The 18,443-nt window shown below is 45.7% G+C and overlaps 1 protein-coding gene across 14 annotated transcripts in view; it reads left to right on the top strand.

The window, feature by feature from the left end:
- Positions 1–18,131, top strand: part of CHD2 (chromodomain helicase DNA binding protein 2) — a 91,258-nt gene extending 73,127 nt beyond the window's left edge. For all 14 annotated transcript variants that reach the window (XM_075045042.1, XM_075045041.1, XM_075045045.1 and 11 more), the window contains 17 exons: positions 499–595; positions 1,346–1,438; positions 1,921–2,094; positions 3,021–3,196; positions 4,676–4,717; positions 5,762–5,901; positions 6,656–6,794; positions 6,933–7,083; positions 8,239–8,361; positions 8,684–8,812; positions 9,562–9,702; positions 10,887–11,021; positions 12,384–12,562; positions 12,966–13,065; positions 13,610–13,826; positions 14,198–14,447; positions 14,562–18,131. In XM_075045042.1, the coding sequence (XP_074901143.1) occupies positions 499–595; positions 1,346–1,438; positions 1,921–2,094; positions 3,021–3,196; positions 4,676–4,717; positions 5,762–5,901; positions 6,656–6,794; positions 6,933–7,083; positions 8,239–8,361; positions 8,684–8,812; positions 9,562–9,702; positions 10,887–11,021; positions 12,384–12,562; positions 12,966–13,065; positions 13,610–13,826; positions 14,198–14,447; positions 14,562–14,895 (2,620 nt within the window). In that variant the 3' untranslated portion in view covers positions 14,896–18,131. The remainder of the gene's footprint in view (positions 1–498; positions 596–1,345; positions 1,439–1,920; positions 2,095–3,020; positions 3,197–4,675; positions 4,718–5,761; positions 5,902–6,655; positions 6,795–6,932; positions 7,084–8,238; positions 8,362–8,683; positions 8,813–9,561; positions 9,703–10,886; positions 11,022–12,383; positions 12,563–12,965; positions 13,066–13,609; positions 13,827–14,197; positions 14,448–14,561) is intronic.
- The last annotated feature ends 312 nt before the right edge of the window (positions 18,132–18,443 follow it).

The raw sequence follows: 18,443 nt of genomic DNA, 5'->3' as shown, positions 1-18,443 counted from the left end.
AGATGTCTGGTACAGCATGTGGCATAACCAGCTTCATCTGCTGGTATCTCCCAATATTTGTTTGATTGGGTACAGGGCAGGAGGCTAATAAATGATGGCAGCTTCCACTGATTTGGCTTATGCAACCATTAATTTGGACACATAGGATAAAGATGATCAGAAATAAAAAACTAGTTTTAATGTGTTACCTGTTTCTCCTCCTGTCTGCCTCCCAGAGATCATCCTGGTCTGAGGGAACCTGGTGGTGGTGGTGGAACAGCTGCAGTTTGGCAGTGACCTCAGACTCTCCCAATTTCCACCCAGTAGATAGAGGTTGTCCCCTTTAGAGTGGCTGTCTGTGCTAGAGCAGGAAAGAGATGAATAAAAAAGCTTTTTATAGTGCTGGGTAGAAAACTTACTTCTTGCTTTAATTAGGAAAAACTTTGGTATAGTTTTGTGCTGTAGCAGTGCTGACTTAACAGCTCAAAAAAACATTTTCCTTCTCATTTGTTCTTGCAGCTCAAATCCATTCAACAAAGAGGAGCTGACAGCTATTCTGAAATTTGGAGCTGAAGATCTCTTCAAGGAGCTTGAAGGGGAAGAGTCAGAGCCTCAGGTAGTTTGAAATTGAAATCACGTAGGTGTTTGTAGTCCTCTGCAGGTCTGCATGGGGGATCATGTGTGCTCCTTCTTTGTACTTGCCCTATGCATGAGAGCAGGTCAGTCAGTAGGGGGCACGTGTGAGTCCAGAGAAGCTGAAGAAAGAGAGCTCTGGGGTTGGGAGATCAGGGGGCTGAGGAAAGCCTTGTTGTTTGCGGTTAAATAGTAATGGTCACCAAGAGAGTCCCTTGGCTCCCAAGGGTTCATTATATAGTTATAGCACAGCCTCCTGAAAGCTCCTCTTCCTGCCTCCTGAGCACTTCTTCAGCATCCTTTTTGGGTTGTTCTCATAGAAAGGCAGGAGTCAGCACAGTAAAGTCAAATAGGTTGCTCTCTCCTGCCTCAGTGCAGCGTTGCTAGACAGTTTAGTATTAAGTGCTTTGACTAGTTCTCTTAATGGCCTGAGTAGCAGAGCTTCCCCCAAGGGAAACAGTCCACAGTTAACACATGCCACTGTCTGGAAATTTTCCCTGCTGCACAGCCTTTTCTTCTGTCCTATCATCCTTATTTATACTCTTTTGTACCACTTGAGATAGGTCATCCCTGCCCTTGATGATGACACCCTGCAGATATTTGCACTTTATTTAGCTCATATCAGCACAGTGCGTGTTTAGCTGTTGCACCCCACGAGTCTGTTCTCAAAGCCTCTTATTTCCTGCTGTGCTCGGCACCCTCAGCTTTATCAGTCTTTCTTTCTGACTGATAGGAGATGGACATTGATGAGATTTTGCGTCTGGCTGAAACACGAGAGAATGAAGTGTCCACCAGTGCCACCGATGAGCTCCTCTCCCAGTTTAAGGTATGGACCCCCAGGCTCTGTAGTGGGGTGCAGGAATGTGGCTCCCCACGTCTTGCCACGGTGGTAAGGTCAGTAACAGACAGGACAAATCAGGCCTGCTCAGAGGTGACTCCTGTACCAAGCAGTTCGCTGAGGGGTTGTCTGGGTTTGGTAGCTGGGGAGATACGTAGCTATTAATTTAATTTCAAATAAGTGATTTTGAAGGCTGTCAATTAAATGCAGGATTTGCCAAATTTGGAAACAAAACCGGTTACTTACACAGGCTCTGCAGTACTTCTTAAACTGCACATACTTCCTCAAAAGCTGTTAGCCCAAAGACATGGCAAGGAACAAGGAATGCAGTGACATAGGGATCAATTATAAAGTAGTTATGGAAATGTTGGCAAAATTCCTGTGGGGAAGGAGATGAGGCTTAGCAGACAGCTCTAGGGTATTCCTGCCAGGGGAAGGAATTTCTAAAAGTGTTCCTTTGCTTATAAAAGGTGGCCAACTTTGCAACCATGGAGGAGGAAGAGACAGAGCTGGACGAGCGGTCCCAAAAGGACTGGGATGATATCATTCCAGAGGAGCAGAGGAAAAAGGTGGAGGAGGAAGAAAGGCAGAAAGAATTGGAGGAAATCTACATGCTGCCTCGAATCCGGAGCTCAACTAAAAAGGTACAGCCCATCTCAAGGAGCTGAGAAGCAGGAGGCGAGAGCTGGCAAAGGCAATGCTCAAGAGAAGCCTTCTTGCCATCTGAGTACTTCTTTCCCTCCTCCAGAGCTGGTTAGGAGTAAAGCACAGAGGTGGCACATTGACCTCTTGTTGGCATCATGCACTGGGCCCATGGTTTGTAAAGCAGTGTGAGGGCCCATACTGGATTTGGTACGACTCATCTTATCTTAGCAGACAAAGAGAACCTGTAGTGAGCACAGGGCAAAATATCCAACTGTAAAATGCAGAATTTACTGCAGTTTATGCCATTTTCTGGCTGTTTCTTTTCCTTGGGCTCTCTAGCTCCCTGGGCTGCTCTTGCCTAAATGTGGCTTTTGCAGGCAAAAGAGATGGTGTCTTCCCAAGTTCTTTTTTAGGTGATGGGATCTACCCCAATCCAACAGAAACCAGACTGTGCAAGGAAGCTCTTTTTGGATATGGGACTTTAAGGGGTTATGAACTGTTCTCTGGGATGAGCTGGGGAAAAACATTAAAGTGAAAACTAAAGAGAAGGATAATTCATATCAGATTATTCCAGATTCATTTCTGACTTATCCTGGTTTTCCAAACAGCCTAAGGGACTGTGGCACAAACCCACAGTAATCAAGGTGTTTTAATGTATCTAATACCGTAGTAAATCAAAATGCAATTGTGAAACTGCTGGCTAGAAGGCTCTAAAGGGAGGATGACCACCAGAGCCTTAGTTAGCTGGAAACTGCAAGGATGTGCAGTCTTTCTGGGTTGATTACATGGGCTTCTGCATCTTCAGGAAGAGATGCCAAGGTGTTTTACAGTCTGAACGTGAAATAGTGCCACTGCATGGGAGGGACAGAAAAGGTTGGCAGATTAGCAGTTGTTAACTGTACTGCTGTTTTTCTGGTACATACAGGCTCAGACAAATGACAGTGAATCAGATGCAGAAACTAAGAGAAGGCTTCAGAGATCATCTGGATCAGAAAGCGAGACTGATGATACTGATGATGAGAAGAGACCAAAGCGCAGGGGGCGTCCTCGGAGTGTTAGAAAAGATACTGTGGAAGGATTCACTGATGCTGAAATCAGGAGGTCAGTGCTGAGCACAGGAGACAGTTCAGAAAACAAATACCAAAATCCCATGCAGGTGGAGAAAACCCCAGTTTAACCCAGCAGGTGTTCACCTGTAAGCACATCAGTGGTTTAGGTGGAGATGGTTCATTGGGCCAGCTTCTGCACCTTTGTGTAATTCAGTTTGCTCCCAGCTGATGACATAACATTCAGCTCTGTGCAAAATGGGCTGGATTGCCTTTAGTCAGGCTGCAGTGAAGCTGGTACCTTCCTAAAATTAATCCTTGTTATTACTGCCCTTTCTGGGCCAAGTGGATGGAGCTAATTCCATATTACACGTGAGGTTTTAAGTACCATGAGATACAGAGCTGGAGAAGCCAAGGACTCTGGCCTTCCTGACATTTTTTTGGCAGTAGTCCTGCTGATTTAAGCTTTAAGTGAAAGGCAAACTCTGACAAAATAACCCCATGAGAAGCACTGGTCTCGTTGATCCCGGTGATTGTATATCCTCTTCTGCACTGTGTCCCTGAAGTCATCTGGGGGGAGAATTCCAGAGCATTATTTTCTTCTCATGTCTTCTAACTCTTGAGCCTTTCCCAAAGATCTTTGTCTTATGGCTCTGCCCAGATGTTCAGCCAAAGATGGAAGAGAGAGGGTTGTGAGTTTTCCTTGACTCTCTTTCCGTCTCTGAGTTGATGTATTTTTAAACAGGAGATGGTCATACTATTTGGATTCTGGTAGCTGCCCCATACCCAGCCCTGAAACACAGAGAAGGAAGGAGGTGTTGCAATGTGAACTATAGCAGCCGTTTAGGTTATTGTGATGTAGCAGAAAGAGGCTGTAAGAGCACAAAATGAAAAAAAGAAGAGGAAAAAATTAACTAATTTTAAAAATAATCTGTAGTTGAAGCCACTGGGTCTACTCCCAGCACAAGGCACTGTCCAGTTGCAGCAACGGTGTCTGACTCTTGCTGTAAAGTTGTGTGCTAGCCATGGCAGTGATTTTCACAATAAAAATAAGACATAAAAATAAATAGCAATCCTTGTCTGCAAAATTCTGAGATGGATTGCACCACATTTGGCTCTTCTGTGATGGGTTGTTACATTTACAGCCTAAGCGTTAAAATTGCTAATGACGTTGATTTAATGCCTCTCTTCTCCTTGGAAAAATGAAGTTAATCGTTACCAATATGGTGTGAGCCATGCTTGCTTTCAATGTTTTTTTATACTACAGTTATGACTCTCCTTTTTTTTTCCTCATCTGCCAAATACCCAACATTCAGAAAGTTGTGTTCTTCTCCAGGCAAGGTCACAAAACTCTTTGTGGGGGTTAATGGATTAGGTTTCTCAGTCCTGAGTGATGCTTAGCTAATCAGCGTGGAATGCAAGGTTGATAATGTGGCAGGGTATAATTAATACATTCTAGTGTATTTGTGATATTGGACTCACTTTTTATGGCAGTTGGTTTAGTTTCTGGTTTTTTTGGGTTTTTTTGGCTTAGGTTTATCAAGGCTTACAAGAAGTTTGGATTGCCCCTTGAAAGGTAAGTCCCAACCTGGCCCTTCTCCAGAGCGTTATCATGGGGGGATGTTGTGTTTCTAAGAACAGCCATACACACATTGCTATGGGTGTGTGATACAACTTCCACAGATAGCACAAAGCCTCGCTGTCGTGTGATCAGTAACCCAAGCACTGCCATACAGTTCCTCATGTCTCAGTTGATGGGCACTGATGAATGCTGGCTGAAAAGCAGCTAAAGCAGTAGTGGCACCAGCAGTGGAGCAGTAGTACACAGCATCATCCTTCTGGCAGGGTCTGGCCCTTGGGGCATTTCCACTCTGCCTAGAAAGGAGAGGGAGCAGCTGTCTGAACAGCAAATGCTACCCAAAACACTTGCCAAGCTTCAATATGCATATTAGTTTCAAGACTGAATTTGGAGCATCTTTCCCTCACTGCCATATCCCTCTTGAAGGGAAGCGGGGAAAGGCACATACCATCCTCAAGTGCGGGTCTGCAGAGCCCTGCACGAGTGCTGTGCCCCAGCGTAAGTGAAGGGAGGAAGGGAGATGATGGGCACATGTGCTGGGTCTGGAAAGCTGTAGCCCTCGCTGAGGTCTCAGAGCTGAGGCAGGGATCCTTGCATATATTGTATGAGAAATGACTGTGTTTTTTCAGCTGGTTATACTCTTCTCTTGTGAAACATGAGGCTTGTGTGTGGGCCTTGATGTTACTAACTTCAGCCAGGTAAAAGGGATAGCAGGTGGCACCTTTGACCATCAAATGGAGTTAATATGGAACCAGGAAAGCACAAAGGAACACTGGACAGTCACAGAAGGTGCCTGTTGTGCCCAAGATAGACAGTTCTCACCTTTGCTTTAATACTAAAAAAATCTCCAAAGGATTGAATCATTTATACTACATCTGCAGACTAAAACTGTGTTGTTTCCTGCATGAACTTGACTTGTGCAGGTTTCATACATTCATATATATACAGCATTGACTACTAAAAGCTATGGAACAATTGCTCAGGAAGTGACTGGGAGGAGATATGCTGTATCAAATACAAAACTTTTTTCCCCTTTCCCAGGCTGGAGTGTATTGCCCGGGATGCTGAGCTGGTGGATAAGTCTGTGGCTGATCTAAAACGGTTAGGGGAACTCATCCACAATAGCTGTGTGTCAGCAATGCAAGAATATGAGGAGCAGCTGAAAGAAAATCCAGGTGAAGGTAAGCAAGAGGATTGTGTGCTGCTGTTATGATGTTTTTGGGGGTGTTCCATGGAGCTGGTGAGAAAACCGTTCCCTTCCTGGACAGGGAGGCATACCACATTGCTACTTGAAAGCAAAGAAGCAGCACACATTTAAACCATCCCATCTCTGCCAGGCAGCTCTTGCCAACGAAGAGAAACCCCTGAGTCTACTGCTCAGACTGGCAAGTGCCATTTGGGTCTGTTGGCTTCTGCTGAACATCAGTTTTCGTGGGGAGAGGCTGAAGTAATCAGCTTATTTAATGCTGGGCCACAAGGCAAAACAGATCATATTTTAACTGTTCCTGGGATTGGGAATCAAACTGGTGCTGTGTGTACTCCGTGGTAAAGCTGGATCCACAATTAGCACTTCCTGGAGCTGGCATCATCAACCGCTCCATGTATGGCTGTTCTGTGATGTTGGTTTGGAGATACAGGCGTCTAGGTTGGATTTCCCACTGGGTCTCTGCCTATTGCATCTGAACAAAACTACTGAAGCAACAGCCTCAGCATACTTAGATGTATTTTTAAGAAAATTATATTGGGAGGTGTTTGGATTGCAGATCTAAGTGAGTTAGTGAAAGAAAACTTACATTTTGGGCCTGCCTTAGCAGACAGCCTTATGTTTAAATAAGAGGTTACAGGCAAGGTCTTGATCTGTGTGTCTAGATGTTCTTACAGAGGCACTTCTTTCTGTAAGAGTTCTCTTAGTTGCTGTATTTTATTGTTGAGCAGGGAAAGGACCTGGAAAAAGAAGAGGTCCTACTATCAAGATTTCTGGTGTCCAAGTCAACGTGAAATCTATCATCCAGCATGAAGAGGAGTTTGAAATGCTGCATAAATCCATTCCCACGGACCCAGAGGAAAGGAAGAAGTGAGTTTGGCTAAGCAGGCAATGCAGAAAGAAGCTCAGGGAATTTGGATTTTGTAGTGGAAAGAGAATAGCTTAGATATGTGGATTTGCTTTACCTCCAGCAGCATTAAAAGTAGCTCATATTTGAAATTCCTTTAGGTACCGCCTGACATGCCGTGTCAAAGCTGCCCATTTTGATGTAGACTGGGGAGTGGAGGAGGATTCTCGCTTGTTAGTGGGAATTTACGAGCATGGTTATGGAAACTGGGAGCTAATTAAAACAGATCCGGAATTGAAGTTATCTGATAAGGTAGGTCATCTTGCTTGTTGCTTGCATTGGATCCATTGCAGTGTTCATAGAGAACATGTTTGATTTACTCCAGAAACAGATGTTTATGGTTGTAACCACTCCAAAAATAATAATAAATAATAATGAGGAAAACAGTGACCTCCATGGAATGTTGCACGCTTGATGGAAAGCAGAGTTGTGTTATTTGATTGGCAGTAAATTTTCTCTGAACAGTACCATATGAACCACACCGAAATGATGCAGGAAGAAAATGGTAATGCTGACATGTGTGGTTACATGCACAGTATAGAGGGTGCATTGCATAATTGTGACTTGATATTTCCTTGAGCATCTCACAAGAAGCTGAGTCTGAATTTCTGTGTGGAAATAATTTTTCGCAGATTCGACACTGCTTATGTCAAGACTGGTCTGTGTTAGCTTTGAGGTTATAGTTACATGACTGGCTATGGCAGCAAAGCCAGCTGGAAAGCCTCCATCTAGTTCCTCTGTTCTTCAGTCATTCCCCTAAGAACTGTTTATGGGGGCCATGTTGAAACGATCCAGGTTAAAAATAAGCCGCCATCGGTTGTGTCAGCACAATGGAAGGAGAGTGAACTGCAACACAGGGCTGAGGAATGTTGAGAATATCTACACCAGCTTTGTTGCTAATATGCTACATTCCCGTGACATCCCCGCTAGTGCTTTTAGCAAAGAGATCAGACTGTGGCTGCAGCCTTGTTGTCCACTAAAAATTCTGCATCTGTGTCATTGCTGTAGCAATGTCTCAGGTTACCAGAGGGGACCAGTCTTTGTGACAAGGCTGTCACAAACAAATCTGATGTGTCAAGGAGAGTGGACTCAGATTTGCAACTCAAGGTCCCAAAGACGGTTTGCAAAGATTTTTTTCTTCTTTTTGTACACTTACAAGAAAGATCATAGAGAATCTAGAGAGCTGCCTCAGGGTCTTTTCGCTTCTGCAGAAGGCTAAGGGGACAGATGCTTGCTAGGACCTTTGCTTTTGGCTAGACAGGGAGAGTCTGTGTGGGAGCTGGAAGAAATGCTTGAACCTTCTTGTTCACTCATAAAGTGCAGTATCTCCAACCCTTTGCTGGGCCTGGAAGGGACTGCTGCTAGTGTGTATCTCTTTTGTCAAGGTTTTTTTCTTCTTTATCAAAGATCCTACCTGTTGAGACAGATAAGAAACCTCAGGGAAAACAGCTCCAGACCCGAGTTGATTATCTGCTGAAACTGCTGAAGAAAGATCTGGACAAGAAAGAAAACATGAAAGATGGGGAAGAGGTGAGATGTGGCTGCTTGATTCTGGGGGTTTCAGGATGAGTGGCTGGCTGATGGCGGGAGACAGTCTGTGTTCCCAGGTTGCTGAACGTCTTCTACGTGAAAGCATATGGACTCGTCTGTTGTCTGATTGCATTGTGATACTGAAAGGATAATTAGTAAGGGGCAGGTAATCATTATGCTTACCGAAGGACTGAGTCTCATCAGGCTTCCTGCCACCCTGCAGGGCCTACAGCTGTTTGCAAGATGTTCAGGAAATGGGCTATGTCCCCAGGAAGTAGCTGTAGCTCTTTGCTTGTCCTGACTTGTTCTGTGTTTTCACCAGGGCAAGCTAAAGAAGAGGAAACCAAGAGTGAAAAAAGAGAACAAGGCTCCCAAAGTCAAAGATGAGCATGGGAATGAACTCTCTTCTCCTCGGCACTCAGACAACCAGTCAGAAGAAGGTGAAGTCAAGGTGAGTCAACTTGGTGGATAGTGGCTTTTCCAGGTTTCCTTGAGCTATGTGGTTACTGCAGAAACTCACCTTGAGAAGCACCCCTAGCAAATGGCCTGTGGAGTCAGGGGCACTACAGACCACATTCCCACAAGAGACTGGCAAATGTACTAAAACATATATACAGCTGTTGGGGTGAAAGAAAGACCTTTCCCACCCACTCTTTTAGGTTAGTGCTTTAAGTGTTTTGGGGGATCCTAGAACGGCCATACACATCCACATACTGACTTGGAGGAAAGATTGTGTCAGGACAAAGTTTGTTGCCCTTATAAAGCAGAGAAAGAAGAATTGTTTCCCTCTCCTTTTCAGTACGTCAGCCAGTGGTAAAGCTGGAGTTTACCAAGGTCATGCTGTTGCTTAGAAAACTTTCTGTCTTTGAGTGGTTTGGCTTGTAGTCTAAGGCTTTTTGTTCATGTGCTGATCAGTATCTACCTTGGGGGCTGAGCGTTCTTGAGCACAGCTGGCATAGGAAAGCAGTGCTTATCTACAGTTTGCCAGCTAGATTGGGGCTCGTCTATTTTTTATACCCTTTTGTCAAGGGCTGGGTGGGTTGCAGCTGGTTAAGCAGGGCTTGTTGTCTGGTTAAAGAGGTGTGAGGGCAAATTTGGATGGACCTCAGAAATTGCCTGCGTTTCAAGGATGTAAGTTTTATGGAAGAAAGTGTACGTGAGGTGAGGGACTCCAACTTTGTGCTGTGACTGATTTTCTAGGAGGATGGCTTGGAAAAGAGTCCAGTGAAAAAGAAACAGAAGAAGAAAGAGAACAAAGAGAACAAGGAAAAACAGACGACCAGTAAGAAAGAAAAGGAAAGCGATAAAGAGAAAAAGAAGACAAAAGACAAGAAGGAGAAGGTATGTGGTACTCTCAGGAAAAGTTTAAGAGATAGGAAAGTCTCTGAGCAGAAGGGCAAGCTATGAGACTTATGATTCATTAAAGGCCCTGTGTGAAAAGACATGAATGAGGCACTGTGCGGTGAGGTATTATTCCTTTTTCAGCCCTCCTGAATTCTTATTGTGAAGAACTGCAATGAAAAGTGGAAAAGGCAATATATCTTAAAGCTTGGGGGAATGTGAGCAAAAAGGAAGAGATTTTGTCAGACTGCCTTTAAAGTACAGTGGTCCCTGTGACAGTGATATGGCCAAATAGCTGATGTTAAGGAAGAAAGGGGGAAGAGCCTGGAGCACTCAGATCAAAGTTCTGTTCAGCAGTGATTTATCACAGGGCTGGCAACTCCTTGTCTGTGTTCCCCTTTAATTTAAACTCACCCCAAATAACCCAACTGTCCATACCATCAAGACAGTAAGTTTTTCTTGTCGCTGTTCAGGACTCTCCAGAATGAGTGTTTCAACATCAATGCTATGTTGTGGACTAAAATGTCCCTTGAATTTTGGGTACAACTGCCCTGAGGCTGGGTTCAAATTGGAAGGGGGGTAAAAGCTTCTATAATAATGACCTGAAGTACCTGTCCAAGGAACAGGTATGTACTGCATGCCCAGTGTGTTTTGACACTGAGGTCATAAGTGCAAATCAAGTTTTGTTGCATATGTAGGGGAAAGTTTGCTTTCCAGTGATTTTTGTTATAGCTTTGACTGCAGGTAAGCCATGTGTCAAAATTTACACTAACAGGCTGATTTGAGGTTGCTTTCCAGAGGGTCTGAGGACTAGTGACATGGCATGAAATTGCAGGTCCTCATAGACATGAGACTACTCTGAGCTCTGTCCTTTGCAAGGGATATATATTCTTTAGCTTAACGTCTCTCACAAGTCTTCAACATTGGTTTTCTCTCCATGAGTATGAATATCGTATTCATGTCCAAAATGTTGTCTCTGACTTCTCTCTACTCCCTCAAGGATGACATAAAGCTAAATAGAGACATTGCAGCTAAACAGTTTGAGATCTTGGGAGGAAAGTTGTAGGAGCGATGCCTGGGGTTTAACAACTGCCAGTAACAATAGTGTGGAGGTTGTTAGTTGGATCACTTGAGATCCTGCAGTCTGGCTCATCATGTGGTGTGTGTAATTTGTCCTTGTAAAGCCTAAAGGTGGTGAAGCCAAATCTGGAAGTAAAGGGAAGAGATCGCAAGGTCCCGTCCACATTACCGCAGGGAGTGAACCAATCCCCATTGGAGAAGACGAGGATGATGATCTGGACCAAGAAACATTCAGCATAGTGAGTATTTTCCTCAAGAGATGGGAGGGTGCTGGCAGAGAGCCCAGCGAGGCAGCCAGGGTTTGCTTGCACGTTATCCAAGGATGTGGTTTAGATGTTAGGGTGTGAGCCCCCTCCTAATGCCTCACAGTGATTTCCTCTGGCTGATCTCAGAGCACGGCAGAGCAACCCTGGATGAGAGTTGTCCACCAGCCCCCTCTGTGCCTACTAGCTGGCTGCTGTAAATGGCACTTCAACTGGAAGAAACTTCAAAGCTCTCTCAGCTCCTGATTCTCACCAAGCAATTGCACTGTTAAAGGGTTCAGATAACTCCCTTAAAAATTCAGCTTTGCATGAGTGCACATGTTCATCCCCTCCTTCTGCCAGGGATACCAGCCAGGGCAGGAATGGGCAGCATGTCAACAGAGCATGCAGAAGGGCTCTCTTCTTCAGCTGATAAGTTCCCGCTGCTCATTTGACAGGCCTGGGTTACAGAAGACCCTGCAGCCTTATGTGGCAGTCTCTCCTGTAGAAGCCAAGGAGCCATTGGGGCTCTCCCAGGTGGGGAAATACAGGAGAGTTTTGAGGGTGGCCTTGTATGGCTGTGAGAGGTACAGAGTTGTCTGAGCTGTAAGCACTTCCCTAGTTGTGTAAATGCTCTTGCAGCAAACATGCCTGCAAGGCTCATTGTAAAAATAGCCTTTTAGTAAATGTTGTCATGGCAGACTCTCCTTGGCTTGACTTGCACAGGGAAATGCTGAAATATCACTGTTTAAAAACAGTTCTCTAAATGCAAATCTGTGTATTCGCTGCAGGTCCTGTCTTATTTTTGTCTTTTTTTCTTTAACTTTCCCTCTGTGATGCATTAAAGGTCCAGTCAGGCAGTAGAAACCTGTCTGATTTACTGTCTGTGCACAGTGTTGATGCGCACAGCTGAAAAAGAGGGTGCTTTCATCTCATGTCTTCCAGTTTTGGTAAAAGCGATAAAGCGACCGCAGATGGGGATGGACAGGGAGGCTATTGAGTGAGCACTCATTCAGCTGGGGCTGTTGGTTCAGCATGTTGATGCTCAGTTACGCTTCCTTGCCTGCCATGGGATCAGTGCAAGAGCAGACCATGTTTTAACACTTACGGTTTGCAAAGCAAATTGTTCCCCTCTAAAAGAGGGGGGCAGCGGAGGTGGGGAGACACTCGTCTTTTCCTGATTATTTTCTGCAGCATGTCTAACAAATTGCTATTTTCATAGCTGATTTCTCCTTGCCTAATGGTCAAATAAAGCTAATATCTTGTGCTAATGAACTTCTTCCAGCTCTGTCTGATTAACAAGGGAACAAAGTAGAGCCCTGTGCCAAATCACTTTCTGCTCTCTGTTGCTTTTTCAAGTGCAAGGAAAGGATGAGACCAGTCAAAAAAGCACTGAAGCAACTCGATAAGCCTGATAAGGGACTGACGGTTCAAGAACAGCTGGAGCACACACGCAACTGTCTCCTAAAAATTGGGGACCGCATCTCTGAGTGCCTTAAAGCCTACACTGACCAGGATCATATCAAGCTATGGAGGAGGTGAGGGATCATTTTGTTTTCTTTGGCTGGTCTGTCATATTTAAAAATGGTGGTCAGAGGCTGCTGGGTTTTGTGTGGATGAGTGTGCCAGTTGCCTCCTATTTAACCTGTGCAATCTTGTGTTCTCTAGCCCACTCAGTCCATACCAGTGTCAGGTGAGGGTTTTGTCTGCAAGTTGTGCTGGTTTCATTTAAATTAATTTCAGAGCTAGTTTATCTAAACCAGTGCAAACCTCTTTATTTTACTTTGAAGAACTTGGTTCTAGCTCTCCTGATCATCCTGTCCTGAGCTGGGTTGAGACTGTTTTCCAGAGAGGGTAGAACTGATATGATGTTGGTTTGAAAGCAGTTGGCAGTTAAACTGCTGATGTAGCAACTAACAGAAAATGTTCATGTCATTCTAGGAACCTATGGATATTTGTGTCAAAATTCACAGAATTTGATGCCAGAAAACTGCACAAACTCTACAAGATGGCTCATAAGAAAAGATCGCAGGAAGAGGAGGTGAGATCTGAAGTGCCTTCCCTCCAGCTGCTCTCTTTAAAAGTTGTCACACTTGAAGTGTCAATGCTTTCTGCCTCTTGTCATGGGCTTTCTTTATTGTTGGTGGCAGTCTGTGATTTTCTTAACATCTAAACGGTCTGGTTGCATTTGCCTCCTCTTTCATGTGGCATTTCTCCTTTCATCTAACAACACTGGTCACTTTGTCCTGGCTGTTCTGACCAAGAAAAAGCATTGCTTGGTGTGGCACGTTGTGTTGAATTGACCTTTAGAGTGAAAAGCCTGGGAGAGCTGCCCTGTAGAGATAGGATGTCGAAGCAGAGCCATGCGGGGCAAAACTGTGCCTGTCCTTCACCACATTTGTACCATTGCCATTCATACCATGCTTGGGCACAGTTGGTTCACCAAGTCTCAAAGAGGTGGGTGGCCCACAGCATGGGGAGTCTGCAGAAGAATCCAGAGCCTGACAGACAAGACCGTTGCTCACAAAGTCTGAATCTTTTGGTGGAAGAGCAGTTGAGCTGTAACCATCTCTTCCACCTTGCAGGAGCAGAAGAAGAAGGAGGACATGTCCAGCATGAAGAAGCCGTTCCGCCCGGAGCCTTCAGGCTCCAGCCGCGATTCTGTGATGTCCCAGTCTCACGTGCCTCACAATCCTCATTCCCAGAAGATCCACCTGCCCCCTTCCCACGCCCAGCAACAGATGCACGGGCACCCGCGTGACAACTATGGCCATCCGAACAAGAGACATTTCAGCAACACAGGTGAGCACTGGCAAGCCAGGAGAAACCATCCCTTCTAACCTAATGGCTGTTTGCCCTTGGACACAAATCATTCTGGGACTTGTGGCTGATCAGATTAAAGGTGATGGGATGGAACATATATTACCACTGTACTTATTGCTGGACTGGAAAACTTAATGATATAGTGATGAAAAGAGTATAAGAACAGGACAGAACAAGATTTGCTAGAATAATAATAAAGAAATTCAAAGAATAAAATTGGGCCCGCATAGTTTAGGGAGGAGAAAGTTAAAAGGGGCACAGCAATAGTTATCATTTCTTTGAGAATTCAGCAAAGTGATGGGCTTAAACTAAAGTATGAAAGACACTTAGTGGTGCTCTCCTCATTGCAGACCGAGGAGAATGGCAGAGGGATCGAAAGTTCAACTACGGTGGCAACAGCAACCAGATGTGGGGTGGAGAGCGGCATCACCAGTATGAGCAGCACTGGTACAAGGACCACCACTACGGGGATCGACGATCTCGTGGAGAGCCCCACCGGAGCTCTGGGAACTACAGACCAAATAACCTCTCCCGCAAGAGGCCATACGAACAGTACAACAGTGACCGAGACCACAGAGGCCACCGAGATTATTACGACAGGTAATTCCCTTTCATCTCAGAAAGGCTGGGAGGAGTTTGCAACGATGCACCCGGCTGCGGTGGCCAGGCTTTCCTTGGGGAACTGATCTCCATCCATTCGTTTTCTCTCTGCAGGCACCACCACGATTCCAAGCGTCGAAGATCTGATGAGTTCAGGCCTCAGAACTACCACCAGCAGGATTTCCGACGGATGTCTGATCACAGGCCACCCATGGGATACCATGGCCAAGGACCTTCGGACCACTACCGGTCTTTTCACACAGACAAATCGGTAGATTACAAACAGCCTCTCCCTCCACCTCACCCTGCAGTGTCGGACCCTCGCTCACCCCCCTCTCAGAAATCTCCCCACGATTCCAAGTCACCTCTTGATCACAGGTCACCTCTGGATAGGTCCTTAGAACAGAAAAACAATCCAGATTATAACTGGAACATTCGGAAAACATAAAGTGACTGAGAGGGGGAAAGCGCACATCTGAAATACTTGGTTTGATGCAACAGTGGCTGGTTTCTCCCAGCCAGCAACCAGGAACTCTGAACATGCTGCTATCATCTTGCTGGGTCAAGGAGGATTTTGGGGGAGTAGGTGAAGGAAGATTTTCCCTAGCTCTTGGTTCTGGTTTGGATTCCTGTTTCCTTTCCCCTCTTCTACCATTGAATGCTGGAACCAGCCTTGCTGCCTCATTCTTTGTTTTGTTTTTGTTTTCCCCAATCCAGTGGACCCAAGGGAATATTCCCTAGCCAGTGTTTCCCCAAACCAAGAAGGCGGATCGATGCTGCTTAGGATTGTGCAGAAGGCTGTGTGCCTCTTCTGACTTGATGTTACATGACAGATGCTGCTTTGGGGTTGGGGATAAACTGGTTGGGCTGTTTAACCAGCATAGGGCAATGGGAGGATATATTCAAGGAGGGACAGGAGAGTCCCTCAGCAGACAAGCTTGGTTGAAAGAGGGACTCGATGTCCCTGCAGAGTGACTCCAAAGGAGTTGGAGCCGTGCTGGTGACAATCCATTGCTTTCCTGGCCACATTATCATTTCCATGTCTTCATCCATTTCAAGAAACTGGCTCTGCTTTGATTGTGTCCCCTGCAACAGAAGAGGTATGGGGGACCTTCCTCCTATCTCCAGAGCTGGAACTGGCAAATCTTGACTTTGGGGGGCTTTGGGATATGTGAAAAAAAGACAGACTTCCTTAACAAAGTCTTAGTTCACTTCCCACCAGTAGGAAAGAAATTGGGTTGACAACAGTATTTCCCAGTGGGCAGGGCTCAGGAATTCATAACAGAACGCCTCTTCTCTTCTGACGTGGGCAGCTTGGATGATCCAGGAGCTAACAGATGCTGGCTGGGACCTGCAAGGTCAAAAAATGGCTCTAGGCATCTGGGGATCCTGAAGCACCTAATCTCCCTGCCACTAAAGTCTGGTCTTTGGGCATCATTTCTCTCTGCGCTTTGCGAAACAGTGATCACAAACCCTTACTACAACCAAAGGATAAGGATGGTAGAGCAGAGTTAAATAGGAATCCAATGGACTGATCACTGTTCAGCCAACTGTCACCTTCCTGCCACTGTTCCAGCAGTCAGCAGTAACTCTGAATTGCTAAGAGTACCTGCACTGAAAGACCTTCTGTCCGTCTAAATTGGAAATGTGCCTGGGGGCTTAGCACCTAAGTGAGCAGGGAGACAATAAGGAATTCAGGACTGAGTCCTTAAAAATCCTTGGAGCAAATGTCTTAGGAGCCCAGCATGGCAGAGGGAAAAGAGGAGTCTGCAGCCCAGCTCGGTGGACTTCAGAGCAAACGCTCCTCCAAGTATTTGAGCCACAGCGTATGATGCAGAACAGTGTCCCGCCTGGAGACAGGTGTGGTGAGAGGGGTTGTGCACAGATTGCTGGCCAGAAGTAGTTTGGGTGATTATTTTTCAGGTCCTAGGTCTTTGTCTGTAGAGTCACATCCCTGGAGACCACAAAGCTCTCCCAACAGCTGGGCTGCCCAGAGCGTGGTGTCTGGAGATGTGACATCTCCCGGAGCTCAGTATTAAAGACCAGGCTGTTCCAGACTCCTTTTTGGTGGGGGAATGAAGCTGGGCCCCCTATTGAGATGCCAGTATCTGACCCTAATAAGCTGTCGTGTCCTTTCCCTGAAAGACTTGAGGGGAGATGGGTGTTCAGGGCTGGCTTCCTGACTCCAGCCAGTGCCTTGGAAGGCGCACACAAACCGACACTAATACCCCCATGTTGCCCCTCCATGCAGTGCATCCCTTGAAATCTGCGGCTGTCAGTCACTCCTTTCTGAGCCCACTGCTTTAACGGGACACACAGGAAGTGTTTTGCTCCCCTTTTGTTTTTATTTTGCAAGATTTCTACCAAATGCAGGGCAGTTTTGCTTCCTTAGGGGCACTGTGCTGCCCCAAGAAAGTGTTACGCTTGTGTTTACTTGTGCAGGAGGAGGTGAAGGCAAGTCTTCCACAGTCCCCCTTGGAGCTGCTGGGTTGATGAGAGGTGTTGAGATAGCATGTTTCCGCGGCGTTTCTCACTAAGCTGTGATTGCAGGCACGCTTTGTTGTGATATTCCGCAAAGAGGTCCTTTCTTTTCAGAGGTATTGGCTTTTAATGTGAAAATGGAAGAAACCTCGGAGGTGCAAAGAGAGTTGCTCTTTTTGTTCACCAAGTGGTGCTATCGTGATAGAAAGTTCGTGCCATACACTTGTAGCGAAATGCAATACTGGCCAGACCAGTGTTATGGTTGGTGCAGGAAAACTTTGAACCCCAGCAAGAGGCATTTTCTGTGTCTAGACATGGGGGTTTCTGCTCATCCTGGGTTCCAGGTATGAAGTTGGTTGTGGTTTCCTTCTTGTGCAACAGCAAAAGCTTTACCCATATCCACCGAAGAGCTGTCCCTGCTGTCACGTTAGCCTGAGACTGAAGTCACATAGTTTTGTTCACTCATGGTGGGTGGGTCTTCACTGGGTTTGGCTTTAATGAAGCTGGAGAACTAGATTTGGGAGAAAGTCCTCCCTGAGTGCGCACACACACGCATGCATTTTATGTCCTCTCAACATAGGGACCATAATCAGACACAGTCACTTGGATGTGAGCGGGATCGGAGGGGACAGGTCCACAGCCATAAGCTTCACTGCGGTGTTTGTGACAACATCTGGTACAGCTCTTCCTTCCAGACCAGCTGCGGGATTCCCTCTAGCCTCTTTGCAGGAAAAAGTAGCAACTTGCTGGGTTTTTCTTTTTAAAATAATTGTTTTTCAGCCTGACCTTTTTGGAAATGGTGTAAACTTGTGAATTCACATGATGGAAGTCCTGCAGACTGAAACACGCTGCAGGGACAGGCGATGTGGTGCCCAACCAAAATGGATACTTAACAGTGCTCTGAAGCCCTTAAGTGAACAGTTTAAGTGATCCATGCAGAAATACTATTCTGCTTTCAGCCGTTTCCTCCCGACCTCCTCCTTCCCTCTGGGGAGAGAAGGTCTCTTACTGTAAAAATGTGGACTTTTAAACCTGTTGACTAAAAACAGTAATTAATATTAATTTATATTTGTGAAAAAATGCCACTGTCCTAGTGATTTCTGATGTAAATATGTTGTTTATATAGTATGTATTAAATTTTCCTACATTGTAAAACTGCTGTACTTTTGATTCTTGTATATTAAAAAGTGTTACTGAGATTTTCAGAAATGCGCCAGTGTGTGGTGTGTCTGGGGGGGTCCTGTAGCCCCTCGATATGGTGGCAGGTTTGGTGGAAGCACAGGACGAGCACCTAAAATGGGGGCTGTTATGGGATCACAGGGCCCTTTCCTGCCAGCCACGGGCATGCCGTGATGGGTATTTTCACTGTGCAGGAATAAGCATGTTCTTCATGGCTGTTTTACATAGTTTCGCAGTCAGTGGTGATAGAGACTTGGAAACCCCTTTGGATGGGAATTTCCACCCGATCAGGAGAAGCCGTGCGTTTCCTCACCCATTTCCAGCAGGATTTCACTG

Source organism: Buteo buteo, chromosome 13 (genome assembly GCF_964188355.1).
Source record: "Buteo buteo chromosome 13, bButBut1.hap1.1, whole genome shotgun sequence".
Taxonomy (NCBI): Eukaryota; Metazoa; Chordata; class Aves; order Accipitriformes; family Accipitridae; genus Buteo; species Buteo buteo.
The sequence above is the reverse complement of the archived record's forward strand: the minus strand, read 5'-3'. Positions and strand labels throughout refer to the sequence as shown.